General features: G+C 45.6%; 1 protein-coding gene across 2 annotated transcripts in view; it reads right to left on the bottom strand.

Moving 5' to 3' along the window:
- Positions 1-564: 564 nt before the first annotated feature.
- Positions 565-18,148, bottom strand: part of ERGIC2 (ERGIC and golgi 2) — a 31,250-nt gene continuing 13,666 nt past the window's right edge. For both annotated transcript variants that reach the window (XM_035126508.3, XM_060279401.2), the window contains exons 7-15: positions 17,847-17,887; positions 16,080-16,181; positions 11,033-11,128; positions 9,264-9,319; positions 5,704-5,802; positions 5,116-5,213; positions 4,108-4,270; positions 1,986-2,065; positions 565-1,177 (exon numbers count right to left, since the gene is read on the bottom strand). In XM_035126508.3, coding sequence (XP_034982399.1) covers positions 1,112-1,177; positions 1,986-2,065; positions 4,108-4,270; positions 5,116-5,213; positions 5,704-5,802; positions 9,264-9,319; positions 11,033-11,128; positions 16,080-16,181; positions 17,847-17,887 — 801 coding nt within the window. In that variant the 3' untranslated portion in view covers positions 565-1,111. The remainder of the gene's footprint in view (positions 1,178-1,985; positions 2,066-4,107; positions 4,271-5,115; positions 5,214-5,703; positions 5,803-9,263; positions 9,320-11,032; positions 11,129-16,079; positions 16,182-17,846; positions 17,888-18,148) is intronic.

Raw genomic sequence — 18,148 nt, 5'->3', positions numbered from 1 at the left:
AACCTGTCATGTTCATCTCTTATGTTCAATGCAGGTATATGCACCAATCTCAGGTCACGGGACCACAACCTAGCAACATTTATGCTGGGAATAAGCCCCACTGAATGCACTGGGACTGCAATTGTCAAGCATTCAGTACGCCGAAATGCCCCTGTTTTTCTGAGTAGGCTCCATTCTGATCTTTTCTGTAATTACATTGAACACTTATAAACGTCCATATATTCAGGACAACTTGCATCTAGCGTGCAGGCATGTAAGACACATTGTGATCCTCACAGCAGGCTAGTGAAATGATTTAAACGCCAAGTATAAAGGGGCCCCAAATTTCCAGAAATTCCCCAGATTTGAATAACCCCCATCAGCTGCTTTTGCATTCGCCCCTCCACGGGCCCCAGCAAAATGAAGCCACCGTTCTTCGAGACAACGTATGAAATTATGAAGAGGCAACGTGACTTTCTGACTTATCTGTTCTCCCTTTAGAAGCGATGGGGTTGTTTTCCCAACAGCGTTTGTTTCAAGCAAGAGCCATCCCATTAAAAAAAAAACTGCACCCACTCTCGGTAGTGTGTTTCAATTTGCTTCCTTTCATGTGTTTGATTTCCACATTCCAATTATAGCACTTAAAATACATCTTATGTTACCTGCTGCTGTTATTGTTTTCTTTAAAAAAACAAAAACCCATAATGAAACTTCCATTCTTAAGCAAGTTCTGTTAATTATCCTGCTGCACTGTAAATTGAAAAATACACATTTCACTCGTCTGCGCATAGTTTTGGTCAGAAATAGACAAAACCTGGAATCTAGAGTGCTGTATGTTGGTATTTCAAGGCCCAAATGCTGTTTATGTGGAACAGTCAAGTCCTGCTGTGAACTACAGACACATCCACAGTCTTGCTCATTCCGGAAGATTCCATGGCCTTTTCCTGAATTCTTAAAAGGACAGACAAGTCACACAGATATGGTTGGTTGGTTGGTTGGTTGCTTTTTTTTTCAAAGGCTTGATTATTTCTGCTGCCCATCAGCACTGTCTTAACATATTGCACAATGTTTAGTTATAAAAATGTCTTCTGCATCAGTCAGAAAGAAAGGGGGAGAGTTTTTGAAGGAGGTGCTACTGCATAGCGTCATCTGTCACCAGAGGCACGTGGTTGTTTAGATGGCCATCCTGGATCGGGACCTACAAAGGAGAACGCGAAGAAGAAAAAAAGTCACTTTATTGATTCTATCAGTTTTTCATTTATTGCCGCCCGCTTCCTTCTGATATTTTTCTACAAATAAAACCCATAAAGGCAGTGGGGAACTGAGTTTGGGCACCTGGTGTGAGCAATGGCTTGGCCCCAGTGTTGCACAAGCCCTCAGTCTCAGCAGCAGGCAATGAGGGGGGTTTTCTGTGTTTATTTCACAAGATTTATAGACCACCCGGTTGTAATAAAACTTCAACACAGTTCACAAAAGAATTGTCAACAACAACAAAAGATCCGGGGGGGGGGAGTTGTTGTTGTTGTTGTTATTATTATTAGTCTCTTTTGACAGAGCTGGCTGGACAATACTTCAAATAATGAGGAGTGTTATTGCTCTGCAGAATTCCCAATCTCCATCCCAGGGCTACTATTATCATCTGCTCTATAATCCTCCTCTAGGAATAATCTCCGTTTTTCTGACTCCTTGATCTAGGCTAGCATTCTCAGTGGCTTTATAAAATGAAATATTGGAAGCGGAAGTACACTCAATAAGCATACACAAACAACTGCATAATCTGGCTTCCTTGAGGCCCTTTGTAGCCTGTCTGAGTTTAAAGGTAGTTTATAATGGTCTGGATCACGTCCCCATTGACTTTTAATTCCACTGGGCTGCTAGTAAGGGCAAGTGTGTGTTCTATTATTCTCAGTCCTAAGGACGACATCTATTTATTTTATTTTATTTTATTCTTTGGCATGCAAAACACATATTGAAGCACTGAGAGCCATTCCTCAGAATACACTTACAGATGAAGATTTATGAGAGCCCAGTCTGAAACGACAGCAAATGATTTCCACTATGAATCCCCCAATGCCATGTAAAATTCCTGCAAAAGGGAGAACAATTTGGATGGTATGGAAATTCTGCTCTTTCCATTGTTCACATAGCTTTGCAATCAGTCATAAAATTAGAACCATTTCGTACGTTCAACTACCAGCTACACACACAACAGGGAATGGAAACCCATCCTGACAGGTACCATTTGGCAAACATTCACACTCTATGGCCTGCGACCCTTCAGATGTTGCTAAGATGGAGTTGGGAATCCGATGATATGCAGCTGCATTTCAGGTAGGGGAAAGTGGGGCACGTTGAGCCATTTTTTTCCTTTAAGCTCTACACACCTCAAAATAATGCACATAAAAGAAAACTTTTGAATTTAACATTTATTAGGTACTATTCTAAACAAAATCAAAGGGTTAATTAAAAAAATTCCTTCAGTAGCACCTTAAAGACCAACTAAGTTTATATTTTGGTATGAGCTTTCGTGTGCATGCACACTTCTTCAGATACACTAGAAACAGAAGTGTCAGACCCTATATATATACAGAGGGTGGTGGGGGTGGGTGGGAATGTTTCACATTTGATGGAATAAAATGACCCCCCAAAAAATCACATTTAATTTTTCCAAAATAATGGATCAATGTGCCCCAGTAGTGGGGAACATTGATCCTTCATTTGGGGCACATTGAGCCATTCCAATTTAAGAGCAAAGAAGGCATTTTTACTACACAGTATAAACTTCCAAAAGAGTTTCAAAAGTATCTCAAAGTTCTTAAGAGTCAGCATCACTTCAACTTGTACTCATTAAGTAAACATGGAAATGTTACCATCTTAGAAGCAGGAGCAGTTCCTCCGAAGCAGAGTGGTTTAGGCAACAATTTTACAATATCCTCAAAAGGAATCAAAGCTTCTGGTTCAGAAGAGGGAGTGAACTTGGGCCGCTCATTCACTTTGGACAGAACACGTTTTAGAAATTTTACAATGAAGTCCCCATATTCATCAGTTCCAGTAACTTCAGCAACATAATGGGAAACTGTGGTTTTTCCTAAAAATCTTCACGATAACAAAGTTTCCCTCTTTCACATCAGTCTTGTTGAATTCTATATTTTCCTCTTCCTCTAGTTCAGGCATCCCCAAAGTGCGGCCCTCTAGATGTTTTGCCCTACAACTCCCATGATCCCTAGCTAACAGGACCAGTGGTCAGGGATGATGGGAATTGTAGTCCAAAACATCTGGAGGGCCGAAGTTTGGGGATGCCTGCTCTAGTTCATCGTTAGAAAATGTTTCACAATCAGTCGAGTCACTTTCAAACAGCTGGTTCGCATTCAACTTTTCTTTCATAATTTTTGACACAGCCTTTCCATATTTTCCATGGGGTACATTGATCCATGCTCAATGTACCCCATTTCCAATTGGATCAATGTGCCCCACATCACCATTTAAGACATAAATCTATTTTAAGCAAAACAGGCTGGCAGCCATGACAAATATTTTAGAACATACTACAGCTATATTAACTATGATCACATAAATGAAAAGATATTTCAGCTACCTTTACAACTTTTAGAGCTACATGGTTGACAATACATATAATTTTTTTACTAAAGCTTACCTAATTTAACAAATCTGGATTTTTGTTTAAACTTCTTTGAAAACCCAAACACAATGGCAGTATGTAGTATCACTGTTGTTGTTGTAGTGTTGCCACAAACTTTGTATAAAAGCTAAAGTACGGTTTTAAAATGGAAAGAATCAATGTGCCCCATGGCTCAACGTGCCCCACTTTCCCCTACACATTTAAAACATGTACACCTGAAAACGCAGCATGTGAGAGTTCTGAAATTCTCCCGTGGTTAAGAAGTGTGTGGCTGTTCTCCCATGTGACAATGCTACTGATTTAAAAGCAGTGACATTGTTGTCAGCAGGGTGGGAGTTAGGGAACAAATAACAAAAAGGGGGGAAAGAGGGAGAACTTACTCTTGTTTATGCCATGGAGGGAGGAGGGAAACAGTTCAAATAGTACAAGGGGGAAACAGGCCCTTGATAGACTTAATTAAACTCCTGCAACATAATCTGAGCTTGTACCTGTCGTCGAAAAGATTCCTCCAATGATGCCACAAAGCCTCACTAAAAACTGCCAAAAGGGCATGTGTTCTTCTGTCACCGTCACCATAAGGGAACTGATGTCGTATTTCATGAAAATCCCTGACACTCCATGACTGCCTGCCGCGTGGTTTATCACTCTTTCCTGGCAACAGGGGGGAAAGCCGGACACAGTTTAGTGACTTTAGATTGTGCGCAAGCAAAGACGGAGGATCTAGCTTGTACAAGACAGGAAAATAGAGCTTGTGAGCATCTTCTTGGCAACAGTGAGGCGGCACACTGAAATGAAATGCTATCTAGTGAGGATGGCAAAACGTGCACGCCGTTGGCGCCAATCAATCAAGCAATCGCTCATTTCATTTGCGCACCTCCTTTCCAAAGTTAAAACTGTGCTTCCAACACACACACAAAATTACATAATTTAAACATAACAAATGTAGCATTTGTCCATAATAATTTGTTTGCCGTTTTAATAAATGAAACAGTGAAACACACACAACCAAATTGAACAATTTCTACATCAAACGTAACATCTAGTAAAAAGATGCAAAAAAATTAGTATCAGTAATAGCAACAACCCCCACCCCTCCCAACAACGCCCCCTAAATAATACCCCAGCCCAAGAGTCTGATCAGCAGCCTCAGCTTTTGTAGTTGGAGTCAGTCAGGGCGCCACCCGCCCAGGCCAGGAGGAAAAGGGAGCAGGTCTTCCAGGACTAACAGCCAAGATGGTCTCTTGCCTCAGTTTTGCTCAGAGAAGACTCACTGAAATTAACAAACATGACTGAGTTGGCACCATTAATTTCAGTGGGTCTTCTTTGAATAAAATACAGTTGACTACCACCTTTCAATAGCATTTAAAGCTTTGGGGAGAGCTTGAATTCACCAATTTTTGGAAAAAGAAAATCAGGTCACAATATAACAAGATAGAGATTTTATTGATACATATTTTTTTTAACATTCCCTAAGTTATCGTTCCACACAGACTTACCCTTTCTGTTACTGAAAACTGATGGGTTTCTGCTGCAATTTTATACGTATGAAGTTTTGTTGGCACAACAGTGATAAAGTACTGGAACATCTGGTTGTCTAAAGGCATAAAAAAGTACCTATTGAAACAAGACTCCCCATTTGGGAAAGAAACAGTTGCAGACACCGATGTGATTTAAAAACAAGCAAAAACTTTCATAAAGGCATAAAAGGCTCACCCAGAATTTAAATACACTTTAGTCTTTATATAAAATTATAATATTTGCATTGTAGGGCTGCCCAGAGCTTCTTCTCTGGATGATATTAAAATGACTGAAAGATAGGCACGAAAATCAAGCACGCAATAGGAAATAAAAACTGTAAAGTAAGGCTTAACGGAACATTTTATTTAAATTTTATTTAACTGCCTTTCGATATTGCTTCAACTCAGGGCAGTTTACAGTCCATGCAATTGAGAAAAAATACCCCCCTCCCCCCCCAAAGAAATCACATTCTATTAAGAATTCGGGGAACATAAATAATGTAAGAAGACATTGCCAAAAATTGAACAACATGAAAGATCCTTTTCTGTGAGGTGAGCGACACTTACGATCTGATGCAATCTTTTCAGTGCCATCTAAAGGATTGATAACCCCTGTGATGAGCTCCCCAAAAGACAAGTGATCTATCCTGTGGGAGAAGTTGTACGCTGAAAAACAGAACGTGCCAAAAGCCGCAGAGTTAGCAGTGTTGCTTAGCTTCCCCCCCAATAGCTGCCGTTCTGTTTCAAGTTATGTAGTCCCTGAGAATTCCACTCGAAGCCAAACAACTTCTAAAAGCTAACTTCAAGCAAGTAAGGCTTCGAACTACCTTTTCAAAGTGTATTTTAAAAGGTTTATTTAACCCCCCCCCCAGCCCCGCACAAAGCGACAACCCGGAGTCAAAACACAGAGCTCAAGCGTGCGCAGTCTTCCAGAATGCAAAAATGGATGCAAATATTCATGCTAACGTCAGACTTTGTCCTTGTCTTTGTCCATTGAGTTTTCTTGGCAGGGAAACTGGAGTGGCTTGCCAGTTCCTTCTCCAGGTGGATCATGTTTAGTTAAAACTCTCCACTATGACCTGTCCATCTTGGGTGGCCCTGCATGGCATAGCTCATAGCTTCTCTGAGTTATTCAAGCCCCTTCGCCACGACATGGCATTGATCCATGAAGTGCTCCCTGGAAGGACAGATCGTGAAGCTGAGGCTCCAATACTTTGGCCACCTCATGAGAAGAGAAGAATCCTTGGAAAAGACCCTGATGTTGGGAAAGATTGAGGGCGCTAGGAGAAGGGGACAACAGAGGACGAGATGGTTGGACAGTGTTCTCGAAGCTACGAACATGAGTTTGACGAAACTGCGGGAGAGAGTGCAAGACAGGAGTGCCTGGCATGCTCTGATCCATGGGGTCACGAAGAGTCGGACACGACTAAACGACTAAACAACAACAACAACAACATCAGACTGCTTATAAGGAAACAGAGGATTTGACAAAGACTTACCGCAAGCAGGGTGGTCAAATAAAGAAAGAAAGACTAAACAACACAGCAGACATTGTGTTTCAGAAAATTAGATGGCCCAGTTCAGTCTGAAACCGTGGATGAGAGTCAACAAACTGAAGCTCAGTCCAGATAAACAGAGGCACTGTTAGGGGCTGGTTCCTTAGACCAGATGTCTGGGAGCTCGCCTGCTCTTGATGGGGTTACACTTCCTCTGAAGGAGCAGGTTCGTAGCTTGGGGGTACTCCTGGATCCTCTGCTATCGCTCAGGTGGCCTCAGTGGCCCAGAGGGCCTTCCATCAGCTTCAGCTGGTGGCCCAGCTACACCCCTATCTGGACAGGGATAGCCTAACTACTGTTGTCTATGCTCTGGGAACCTCAAGGTTAGGTTTCTGCAACTTGTCATATGTAGGGCTGCCTCTGAAGACAGTTCAGAAACTTCAGCTGGTGCAGAATTCAGCGGCCAGGTTGCTCACTGGAGCAAGACGGTTTGAGCATATTACACCGATCCTGGTCCAACTGCACTGGCTACCAATTTGTTTATGGGTCCAATTCAAAGTTCCGGTTTATACCTATAAAGCCTTAAATGGCTCAGCACCGCAATACCTCAAGCACCGCCTCTTTCCATATGAACCTACCCGGACCCTGAGACCATCTTCTGAGGCCCTCCTTTGTGTGCCCCCTCCTAGAACGGTTTGGAGGGTGGCACCACGAGAACAGGGCCTTCTCTGCAGTGGCTCCCCATCTGTGGAACGCTTTCCCCAGGGGAGTTCGCCTGGCACTTTCAATATATACCTTTAGGCACCAGGCAAAAACATACCTTTTTAACCAGGCCTTTGGTTGACTTGATTGACATCCTATGCCCTTTTAAAATGTGGCTCTTTTGGGAGGGTGTTATTGGGTTGTTGCTTTTATTTTGATTATATACTTTGTGGTTTTATATTTTGATATTATTTGATTTTATTATTAAGTAATAATCAGGTCTTTCCACCCACAGCTCCCTCTTGTTCCCCTCTACGAAATTTCAATGTTATGGATCACCGTTATTAAAACAGGTGAAGGAGTTTACCTGGTTTCATTTTAATCCAAAGGTCAATGACCACACAGAAGATGGAAGTTGGGTAGGTGGATTATTAATGGAAGGAAAATACTAATTGATTACAACCATATATGGAACGCAAGAGGGATTCAACAAGAACTTATAATTTTCTTTACGGAGTGCTTGAAAGAATAGACTGTGTGAAATACTGGGATGATTTGTAACAGTGCCAACTAAAGAGAGCTCTAGTTCTGAGTTATGATGGTTTTGGTGAGACACCAGCTCGTTAAAAGAAACAAGGAGATGAACACTGAAAGTAAGTCAGAAGTCGCGGCCGGACTTCCTTCTGCTTTCGGTCTCAGAGAGGCAAAATGAAGCTGTGACACAGCTAGAGATGAGCTTTCGAAGCAGGGGCCATGTTGAAGAAAACTGACTGGTCACAACATGAAGGAAATGAAGAAGGTAAATAAATATTTCACACAGCTACAGGATATAACTTCCTTCTGCAAATTAATGGATTTGGATTTATTAAACACGGTCGAAAGTCTTCACATCAGTGACTGCTACAACAAAGGGTTAAGATTGTGGAACTTGGGTTAATTAAGAAAATTGGCGCAGGATCAAGGAATAACATCAACTCCTGATAGCCAGAACACGGGAAGTCATCCAAAAACATTTAATTCAGAACTGTTTAATTGACTCCTTTGATGGTATGTTATTTGGTATGATTTGGCGTTGTATTAATGTGGCCTCCACTGGATTATTAATGAAAAATTAATTTAAAAAACAAGTTGGGTAGGGGGTGGGCAAGGGAGATTTATCCATGAAAGAAGGGAGGGAGAGAGAGGTGTTCATCATCACACACAATGACACACACACACACACACACACACACACACACACACACACACACAAGCCAATATTGTGGCACCTTAGTTCTCAAACGCCTTGGTACTCAAACAATTTGGAACCCAAACACTGCAAACCTGGAAGTAAGTGTTCCGGTTTGCGAACTGTTTTGGGAAGCTGAACGTGCTCTGTTTTTAGTGCCACGCTTCCGTTTTTAGTGTTATGCACAGGTCTGTCTGTTTTTGCTATTTATTTTGCGTTTTTGTTTTTGCGGCTTTTTTGTTTTGTCTCTGTGACTGTGTGGAACCCAGTTCAGCTACTGATTGATTGATTGATTGTGTGACTGCAGTACATTGTTTACTGCTTTCATTTGACGGATCAATGGTCTCGCTGGATAGTAAAATTCATGTTAAATTGCTGCTTTAGGGGTTGTTTTTAAAAGTTTGGAACGGATTAATCCATTTTGCATAATTTCTATGGGAAAGCGTGCCTTGGTTTTGGAACGCTTTAGTTTTGGAACAGACTTCCAGAATGGATTAAATTTGAGAACCAAGGTACCCCTGTATCTGTTCCACAAAACACGGTGTCAGTGGTAGCTCTAAACTGGTCCAAAAGAAGCAATCGGAGCTCTTTGAATGCGCCACATCGCAGACGGAGTATTTCAAAATGTTTTTCTTCTAAACACTTTTTTTTTGCCCAAAACATCTCATAGCTATTCATGCAAGATCACAAAAGGGACTCACATTCATGGCTCACAAGGGCTGCCAAGTGTGCATGGCCTCTTGGGTGGGGAATTGCCCTAAGGAGAGAGAGAGAAAGAGGGGGAGGGAACAAAGTTTCAGAATCAAAAGGATGCGATTAAGAAGGGCAAACTTCAATAGGCAGTTTATGGACTTTTCAGAGCAATGCACCACTTACAAGGGGACACAGCCAGTTGGAGATCAGCCCGCCTGGAGATCGCGAGAATGGCTAGCCCCTGGTGTATACAGAAGAGCAGCAGGCAACCGAAGACCTAACATTGCTCCGTGGAGCCCATGAAATAAGTCTATGTTCAGGTCTATGTTCAGTTTTGTCTAGCGTTCAAAGTGCATGGCAAGACTGCTGCTAGATGCTATTAATGTAATTTGGTGTAAGCGTTTTAGGAATCTGGCAAATGAAATCTTCACTGTGCCTGGCTTGTTAGTGGACTTGAGCCCCATATGGCACAGCCCACACTCTGCACAGGGGCTGAAGGAGAGATCCCATCAGATGTCAAGGAAATAAACTACCTGTACTACCTGACTTTTAGAAGACATATGAAGGCCGCCCCCCTATGGGGAAACTTTTAACAAAAAATGTTTCACAATTTTTAATGTGCTGTAAGCCACCCAGAGTGGCTGGGAAAACCCAGCCAGAGGGGCGAGGTATTTATTATTATTAATTATTATTATTATTATTATTATTATTATTTGTTTATTATTATTTTTATTATTATCAGCTGCCTGAGCTGCCCTCTGTCAACACAACCACTGGATACAACCCTTAATGCAATTGTTCTGTCAACTTGCCCAACAGAATGATCCACCAACTGCAGCGTACTGTTTTGGAGGTTTACCAGACCCCACCAAGCCAATTTTAGGGGGTGGGGGTGGGGAAGCCCTGTAGTGCTAGTGAAGTCCTTGCCCAGGTTTCCGCGAGCAGGACCAGTTCGTCAACTCCTATCCCAAGGGCTTCACAGGTAGAGGGAGATATTCAAAACGTTTAATCTTGAGAGGAGAAGGGCTTAAAAAAAATCAAAAGCAGAGTTATGAAAAAGGGGGGGTCATCTCAGGGTCATGGCTTTGAGCCCCATGTTGGGCAAGATTCTTGCATTGCAGGGGGCTGGGCCAGATGAGGGAGGACACAATCATAGCTCAACTGGTTAGAGCATGGTGCTGATAACGCCAAGGCTGCAGGTTTGATCTGCCTTTGGACAGCTACATATTCCTGCATTGCAGGGGGTTGGACCAGATGATCCTCATGGCCCCTTCCAAGTCTAAAATTCTAAGATTCTATGCATTTGCTTCAAGGGATGCGGATGGCTCTGTGGTCTAAACCACAGAGCCTAGGGCTTGCCGATCAGGAGGTCATGGTTTGAATCCCTGCAATGGGGTGAGCTCCCGTTGCTCAGTCCCAGCTCCTGCCAACCTAGCAGTTCGAAAGCACCCCAAAAGTGCAAGTAGATAAATACCTTCCTCTGGCGGGAAGGTAAACGGTGTTTCTGTGTGCTGCTCCGGTTCGCCAGAAGCAGCTTAGTCATACTGGCCACATGACCTGGAAGCTGTTCGCCAGCTCCCTCGGCCAATAACGCGAGATGAGCGCCGCAACGCCAGAGTCGGTCGCGACTGGACCTAATGGTCTGGGGTCCCTTTACCTTTAGACATGCATATGATCTCACAACTGATCTGTCCATCATAAAGTGAAACCCCCAACATGCCGATAAAGGAGGGAGGGGTTGGTTTTATAGTGTTTTCAGTAAATGAAATGAACATACTTGCCCACAGTTATGTGAAAGTTCCCTGCTACTTTATTAACATACAGCTGCCCATGAATTCTGCACGCATCCGGAGGCTGCAATGACTTGTCCTCCCTGATGGAAGAAGGAAAACAAGTTACAGCCATGGAAAACGTTACTTTTCACGCACCGCAGGCATTTCTGTGTCACTGTGGCTGCTGTTGCTGCTGCTGCTGCTCTGCCAGGGAGTGTTTGGGAGGACTGCTCCCCCTGAGGCCCACTTCCACCTGGGGCTTGGGGCGGGTCCCCCACTCCTCCACAGCTTTTGGGGCTCCTGGGAGGCCTGGAGCATCGGTGCTGCTGTGAGTACTGGAGGGACTGCTCCCCCTGAGGCCCGCTTCCACCTGGGGCTTGGGGCGGGTCCCCCACTCCTCCACAGCTTTTAAGGCTCCTGGGAGGCCTGGAACATTGCTGCTGTTGCTGCTGCTGCTGCTCTGCCAGGGAGTGTTTGGGAGGACTGCTCCCCCTGAGGCCCACTTCCACCTGGGGCTTGGGGCGGGTCCCCCACTCCTCCACAGCTTTTGAGGCTCCTGGGAGGCCTGGAACATCAGTGCTGCTGTGAGTGCTGGAAGGACTGCTCCCCCTGAGGCCCACTTCCACCTGGGGCTTGGGGCGGGTCCCCCACTCCTCCACAGCTTTTGAGGCTCCTGGGAGGCCTGGAACATCAGTGCTGCTGTGAGTGCTGGAAGGACTGCTCTCCCTGAGGCCCACTTCCACCTGGGGCTTGGGGCGGGTCCCCCACTCCACCGCGGCTTTTGGGGCTCCTGGGAGGCCTGGAGCATTGCTGCTGCTGCTGCTCTGCCAGGGAGTGTTTGGGGGGGGCTGCTCCCCCTGGAGCCCACTTCCACCTGGGGCCCGGGGGTGGGACCCATACTCTACCACAGCTTTGGGGCTCCTGGGAGGCCTGGAACAGTGCCGCTGCTGCTTTTCTTGTAATTCTGATGTGTTTGTAACTTTTATTGTTTTTGGTTTTTGTTTATCGTTTAGTTTGTTAGTTTGTTTTCTGTATTGGTTTTAAATTCAATTTTAAGGGGAGGGGTTAATTTTAGTTTGTAATTTTCTGTCTTTGTATTGTTTTATTGTATTAGTGTTTTCTGTATTGGTTTTAAATTTGATTTTAAGGGGAGGGGTCAATTTTAGTTTGTAATTTTCTGTCTTTGTATTGTTTTACTGTATTTTTTGATTTACATAGGTTTTAGGGAGGGATTTTTAGTTGGGTGTGGGAATCTGTTAAATTTTAGTGTATTTGTAATTTTTATTGTTTTTGGTTTTATTGTGTTTTTCTTTTGTTCTGTTCTTTGCTGTTTTTTACAGAGGTTTTATTTTGTTTTTAAGGGGAGGGATCAGGGCTGCCCGGGAGGGGGTCCCAGCAAGCAAAATGGCTGGGGCAGATTCCACAGGGGGTGATGCACTGGGACAACCGATCTCAGTGGTCACGGGTAGGAGGAGGAGTTACGCTAAGACCAGACCATGTCATTACCGAGGAGGCAGACTTAGTCGTTGTCTGAGGACTATCCCTGCCTCCGGGTCTGGTCCTGACCGGACAGATATTGGAATCAGCAAGGGATACCCACATGACCTAAAGGTGCTGCTGTGCAATGCCAGGTCGATGATGAATAAGACCACTGCCATTCACGACCTGATTGTGGATGGAGGATTTGACCTGGCATGTGTGACAGAGACCTGGTTGGATGAAGCCGATGGGCCCGTTCTTGGCGCTGCTTGCCCACCAGGTTTCTCTTATGCACAGCAACCCAGGCCATCTGGGCGGGGAGGGGGGGTTGCAGTGATTTTTAGGAAGTCATTAGTTTGCACCAGGCGTCCCATTGGTAAGACTGAGTTTTCTGAGTGCATGTTCTGGAAGTTGGGCAATAGGGGCAGTACAGGATTCCTTTTGGTGTACCGACCTCCCCGCTGCACCAAGGATTCCCTGCCCGAGCTGCTTCAGGTTGTGTCGGATGTGCTCCTGGAGACACCTAGCTTGGTTGTCTTAGGGGATTTTAACATCCATGCCGACACGACCTTACAAGGAGTCGCTCGGGACTTCGTGGAAAGCATGGCCACCATGGGGCTGTCCCTGAATAAGTCTGGCCCAACTCATAGCCGCGGACATGCCTTGGACTTGGTGTTTACCTCTATGGATGGTGGTGATCTGACATTAAGTAAAAGCGAAACAAAAGAAGTGCCATGGTCAGATCACTTTCTGGTGCAACTGGACTTCTCCGCAACCCTTCCCCTCTGCAGGGAGGTGGGACCGATTCGGATGGTCCGCCCCCGCTACTTAATGGATCCAATTGGCTTCCAGAGAGTGGTAGGGGATGTTTTATCCCATGTCGATGGCCTTTCAGCTGATTCCCTGGTGGCCCGCTGGAATGCGGAGTTAACCAGCGCTATTGACTGTCTGGCTCCGAAGCGCCCTCTCAGATTGCATGGAGCCCGGACAGCCCCGTGGTTCTCCCCGGCGCTGAGGGCGATGAAACAGTCGTTGAGACGGCTAGAGCGCCGGTGGCGGAAAACTCATTTTGAATCAGACCGGACACGGGCTAGAGCTCAACTTCGAGCCTACCAAGTGGCAATGGCGACGGCGAAGAGGACCTTCTTCGCCGTCTCCATCGCATCTGCAGAAAACAGCAGCAGGAGACTCTTCCAGGTGGTTCGCAATTTAGCGGAACCACCTGCTCCATCCGGGCCCAGTACGGGCCACATGATCTCCTGCAATGATTTTGCAAAGTTTTTTGCAGATAAAGTCGCTCAGATTCGGGAAGAGGTAGACTCCACCGTGGGAGCAGGGCCGGGGCGGGGGAGTGCTAGAGTCCTGTCTAGTCAAGTTTTGTGGGATCAATTTCAATCTGTTACCTCCGAGGATGTGGACAGGCTGCTTCGACGAGTGAAACCAACCACCTGTCTCCTTGATCCTTGCCCATCCTGGCTTATAAAAGCTAGCCGGGAAGGGCTGGGCGATGGGCTTCGCGGGTTGGTAAATGCTTCTCTCCATGAAGGAGCCTTCCCAGACCTGCTGAAAGAGGCGGTTATTAAACCGCTTCTTAAAAAACCATCTTTAGATCCGGCCAATATGGCCAACTATCGCCCAGTCTCAAATCTTCCATTCTTGGGCAAGGTGATTGAGCGAGTGGTTGCCGAACAACTTCAGGCACGCCTGGAAGAAGCGGACCATTTGGATCCCTTCCAGTCAGGATTCAGGCCTCATCATGGGACTGAAACTGCCTTGGTCGCACTGGTCGATGATCTCCGGCGGGCTAGGGACAAAGGTAACAGCTGTTTCCTTGTTCTGCTGGATCTCTCAGCGGCTTTTGACACCATCGACCATAACATCCTTCTGGACCGTCTAGAGGGCTTGGGAGCTGGGGGCACTGTCATGCAGTGGTTCCGCTCCTTCCTCCTGGGCCGTGTTCAGAAAGTGGTGGTGGGGGATGAGTGTTCAGACCCCTGGGCTCTCACTTGTGGGGTGCCTCAGGGTTCTGTCCTCTCCCCCATGCTTTTTAACATCTATATGCAGCCGCTGGGAGAGATCATCAGGGGGTTTGGGCTGGGTGTCCATCAGTATGCTGATGATACCCAGCTCTACCTCTCTTTTAAATCAGAACCAGTGAAGGCGGTGAAGGTCCTGTGTGAGTGCTTGGAGGCGGTTGGAGGATGGATGGCGGCTAACAGATTGAGATTGAATCCTGACAAGACAGAAGTACTGTTTGTGGGGGACAGGAGGCGGGTGGGTGTGGAGGACTCCCTGGTCCTGAATGGGGTAACTGTGCCCCTGAAAGACCAGGTGCGCAGCCTGGGAGTCATTTTAGACTCACAGCTGTCCATGGAGGCACAGGTCAACTGTGTGTCCAAGGCAGCTGTTTATCAGCTCCATCTGGTACGCAGGCTGAGCCCCTACCTGCCCGCTGACTGTCTCTCCAGAGTGGTGCATGCTCTAGTTATCTCTCGCTTGGACTACTGCAATGCGCTCTACGTGGGGCTACCTTTGAAGGTGACCCGGAAACTACAACTAACCCAGAATGCGGCAGCTAGACTGGTGACTGGGAGCGGCCGCCGAGACCACATAACACCGGTCCTGAAAGACCTACATTGGCTCCCAGTACGTTTCCGAGCACAATTCAAAGTGTTGGTGTTGACCTTTAAAGCCCTAAACGGCCTCGGTCCGGTATACCTGAAGGAGCGTCTCCACCCCCATCGTACTGCCCGGACACTGAGGTCCAGCTCCGAGGGCCTTTTGGCGGTTCCCTCACTACGAGAAGCCAAGTTACAGGGAACCAGGCAGAGGGCCTTCTCGGTAGTGGCACCCACCCTGTGGAATGCCCTCCCACTAGAGGTCAAAGAGAACAACAATTACCAGACCTTTAGAAGGCATCTCAAGGCAGCCTTGTTTAGGGAAGCTTTTAATGTTTGATGGATTTCTGTATTTTAATGTTTGATGGATTTTTGTATTTTAGAATTTCTGTTTTGTTGGAAGCCGCCCAGAGTGGCTGGGGGAACCCGGCCAGATGGGCGGGGTATAAATAATAAATTATTATTATTATTATTATTACCCGTTCTGCTATTTGCAGTACTGGCAAACAAACGGCAGAAGAAGCCAAAAGTTGAACTCCTCGGGAGCCCAGAAGGATTCTATTGCCATTGTTGACAGGAAGAAAAGAAAATGGCATGCTTGATTTGATTTCAGAAGCAAAAAGGGACAAAAGGCCAACAAGGACAACATCCAGGGAGAATGTCCTTACAGGCCTGAGCTATCTTGGAATAAATGTCAGAATTGTCAAATCGCTTCCTTTCCCTGCCCTTTAAGTTCCTCAAAAACGCATTTAAGAGCCACTGGAACGGCAGCATTGTTTTTTGTGGGGAGGAGACGATAGACGTGCAGATAGCCTGCAGATCATGTTGATGGCAATGGCATTTGCCTCTGAAGAAACATGCATAAGACCACATGTATATCATATATATTTTTTAATTCCCCTGCATATAGTAAATGCTCGAAGCAAAGGATGAACTGCAACCTGCAAACCCTTACCTTGGTGGCAGTGCCGTCGAGGCACTTTTGAGAGCACTTTTAAATATTATGTCTTGGAGGGAGTGTTCTTCCTGCAGCCGGCTCTGAATTATCTGCAGCATCCTGCAATTCAAATGGACAACGGAGAAACAACTCAGCAGCGTAAAGCAGGGCCCAGCCCTAGTCCTATGAAAATTCCTGTTATATTCACAGTCGACATGCCTTGCTTTGTCTTTTACCTTACCAGCCGCACTCAGCTGGATTTTATATTTAATAAAAAAATTCCTTCAGTAGCACCTTAAAGACCAACTAAGTTTTTATTTTGGTATGAGCTTTCGTGTGCATGCACACTTCATCAGATACACTGAAACAGAAGCAACCAGACCCTTTATATTTAATGTTATAGTTGTATTTGTTGTATTCTATGTTGTTGTGCAACAGTTGCCTGTTTGATCTTTTATATGTGCTATGGCTATATGGCTAATGCAATAAACTTTTGATTGATTGAACTCAGCAGCGTAAAGCAGGGTTGGGAAACCCACGGCCTTCCAGATGTTGTTTGATGCCCATCCTTGAGTCCTAGCACATCTGGAGGACCACAGGATCCCCACTCCATGTGTGACATGGATACAATAAAGCTGTACAATATTTAGTCATCCATACACAAACACACACAAGATACTGGCTACTCGTATTATTTGAGAGCGGCAAAAATTGGAGGCAGGAAGAAACCTTCAAAGTTGCATCCAAAAGTCACATGAGCAGAACTCCACCCAGTCTCAAAAAAAGCCTCTCTGGAGGGTCGTGTCCCTGCCCACCCGCCCCCAAAGCAGGGAGGGCTGTGTTGCGTGGGGCTACAGCACAGTTTTTGCTGATGCAATATCCCTCCGCCCAATTTTGGGTGATTCCCAAACTTGAGCCCCATATCACACAGCCCACACCGTGCAAAGACACTCTCAGCACCACCGTATGTTAACAAAGGAGCAAGGGAGCCCTTAAAAAACACAGTGCTTGGAGGCAGGCAGTCAAGTCAATTCAAAATGATCACTGGGAGGAGCGCAAAGAAGAAGCGCCATGGTGCATCTGCAGCGGTTCAACCGGACGCCTTCATCTGCCTCAGCTGCAGCAAAACATGTCTCGCCTGTGTCGGTCTCTAGAGCCACAGCAAGCGCTGAAACCTCCCAAGAGCTTGACCTCACCCCAAAGGCACACTCCTCCCTTGTCTTCCGAGACAGAGGGGGGGCCAATCAACCAGGGGGGTTGGAGACCAGCACTTTGTATTGGGTAGCCAGTACAGCTGCTTAAGAACTGGTGGGATGTGCTCTATCAGACTGGTTCTAGTCAACAGCTGTAGACCGAACTAAGCGAAGTTTCTGAGCTGTTTTTGAAAGGCAGCCCCACAAACAATGCGCTGCAGTAGTCCAGGGATGAGCAACCTTTCACCCCCAAATATGTTGCAGAACTCCAACTCCCATCAGCCCCAGTCAGGGCAGCCATGGGTCAAGGATCATGGGAGTTACAGCCCAGAAAATTCCGGAGGGACGCAGGTCTTCCCAACCAGGAAGTAGACTGATCTATGATGACTGCGGCCGCCTCCATTTGCAGAAATTACACAGCAACAATTAGCGGTCACTTGAACTGCAGAAGGCCCCTAAGTGCATTGTGAGCCATTAGCTGTTTATTTTTATTTCTTAGTTTTAAGTGGAAACTTGGGGGTGGTCAAATTTAAACACCCACCCTTATTCGGCCTGCTTACATACACTGTATTGCACCTGTATTATTTCTTACCTTTGCCACTCTCTTTGCAAAGGACTGAGTTCAAATATTACCTGCAACGGAGAAGATCAACATTCAGTGAAGCGTTCCGCAAACCAAGCAAAAAATAAAGAATGCCGTGTTAATTTCACACCCCGTGTAAATATCTTGATTTTCCAAAGAGCAACAAGAAAGATTTAAAAAGAGATGGTCGCAGATTTGAAACTGGTTTTGTATCCCTCACATTACTAGATTTTATGATTTTTTTAAAAAAAAATTATTTTAAGAAATGGAAAATGTTCAGCCCCACAGCAACGGCCGATCCTCAAATGGAA

The sequence above is a fragment of the Zootoca vivipara genome, chromosome 9, assembly GCF_965207765.1.
Source record: "Zootoca vivipara chromosome 9, rZooViv2.hap1.1, whole genome shotgun sequence".
Lineage (NCBI taxonomy): Eukaryota > Metazoa > Chordata > Lepidosauria > Squamata > Lacertidae > Zootoca > Zootoca vivipara.
The sequence above is the reverse complement of the archived record's forward strand: the minus strand, read 5'-3'. Positions and strand labels throughout refer to the sequence as shown.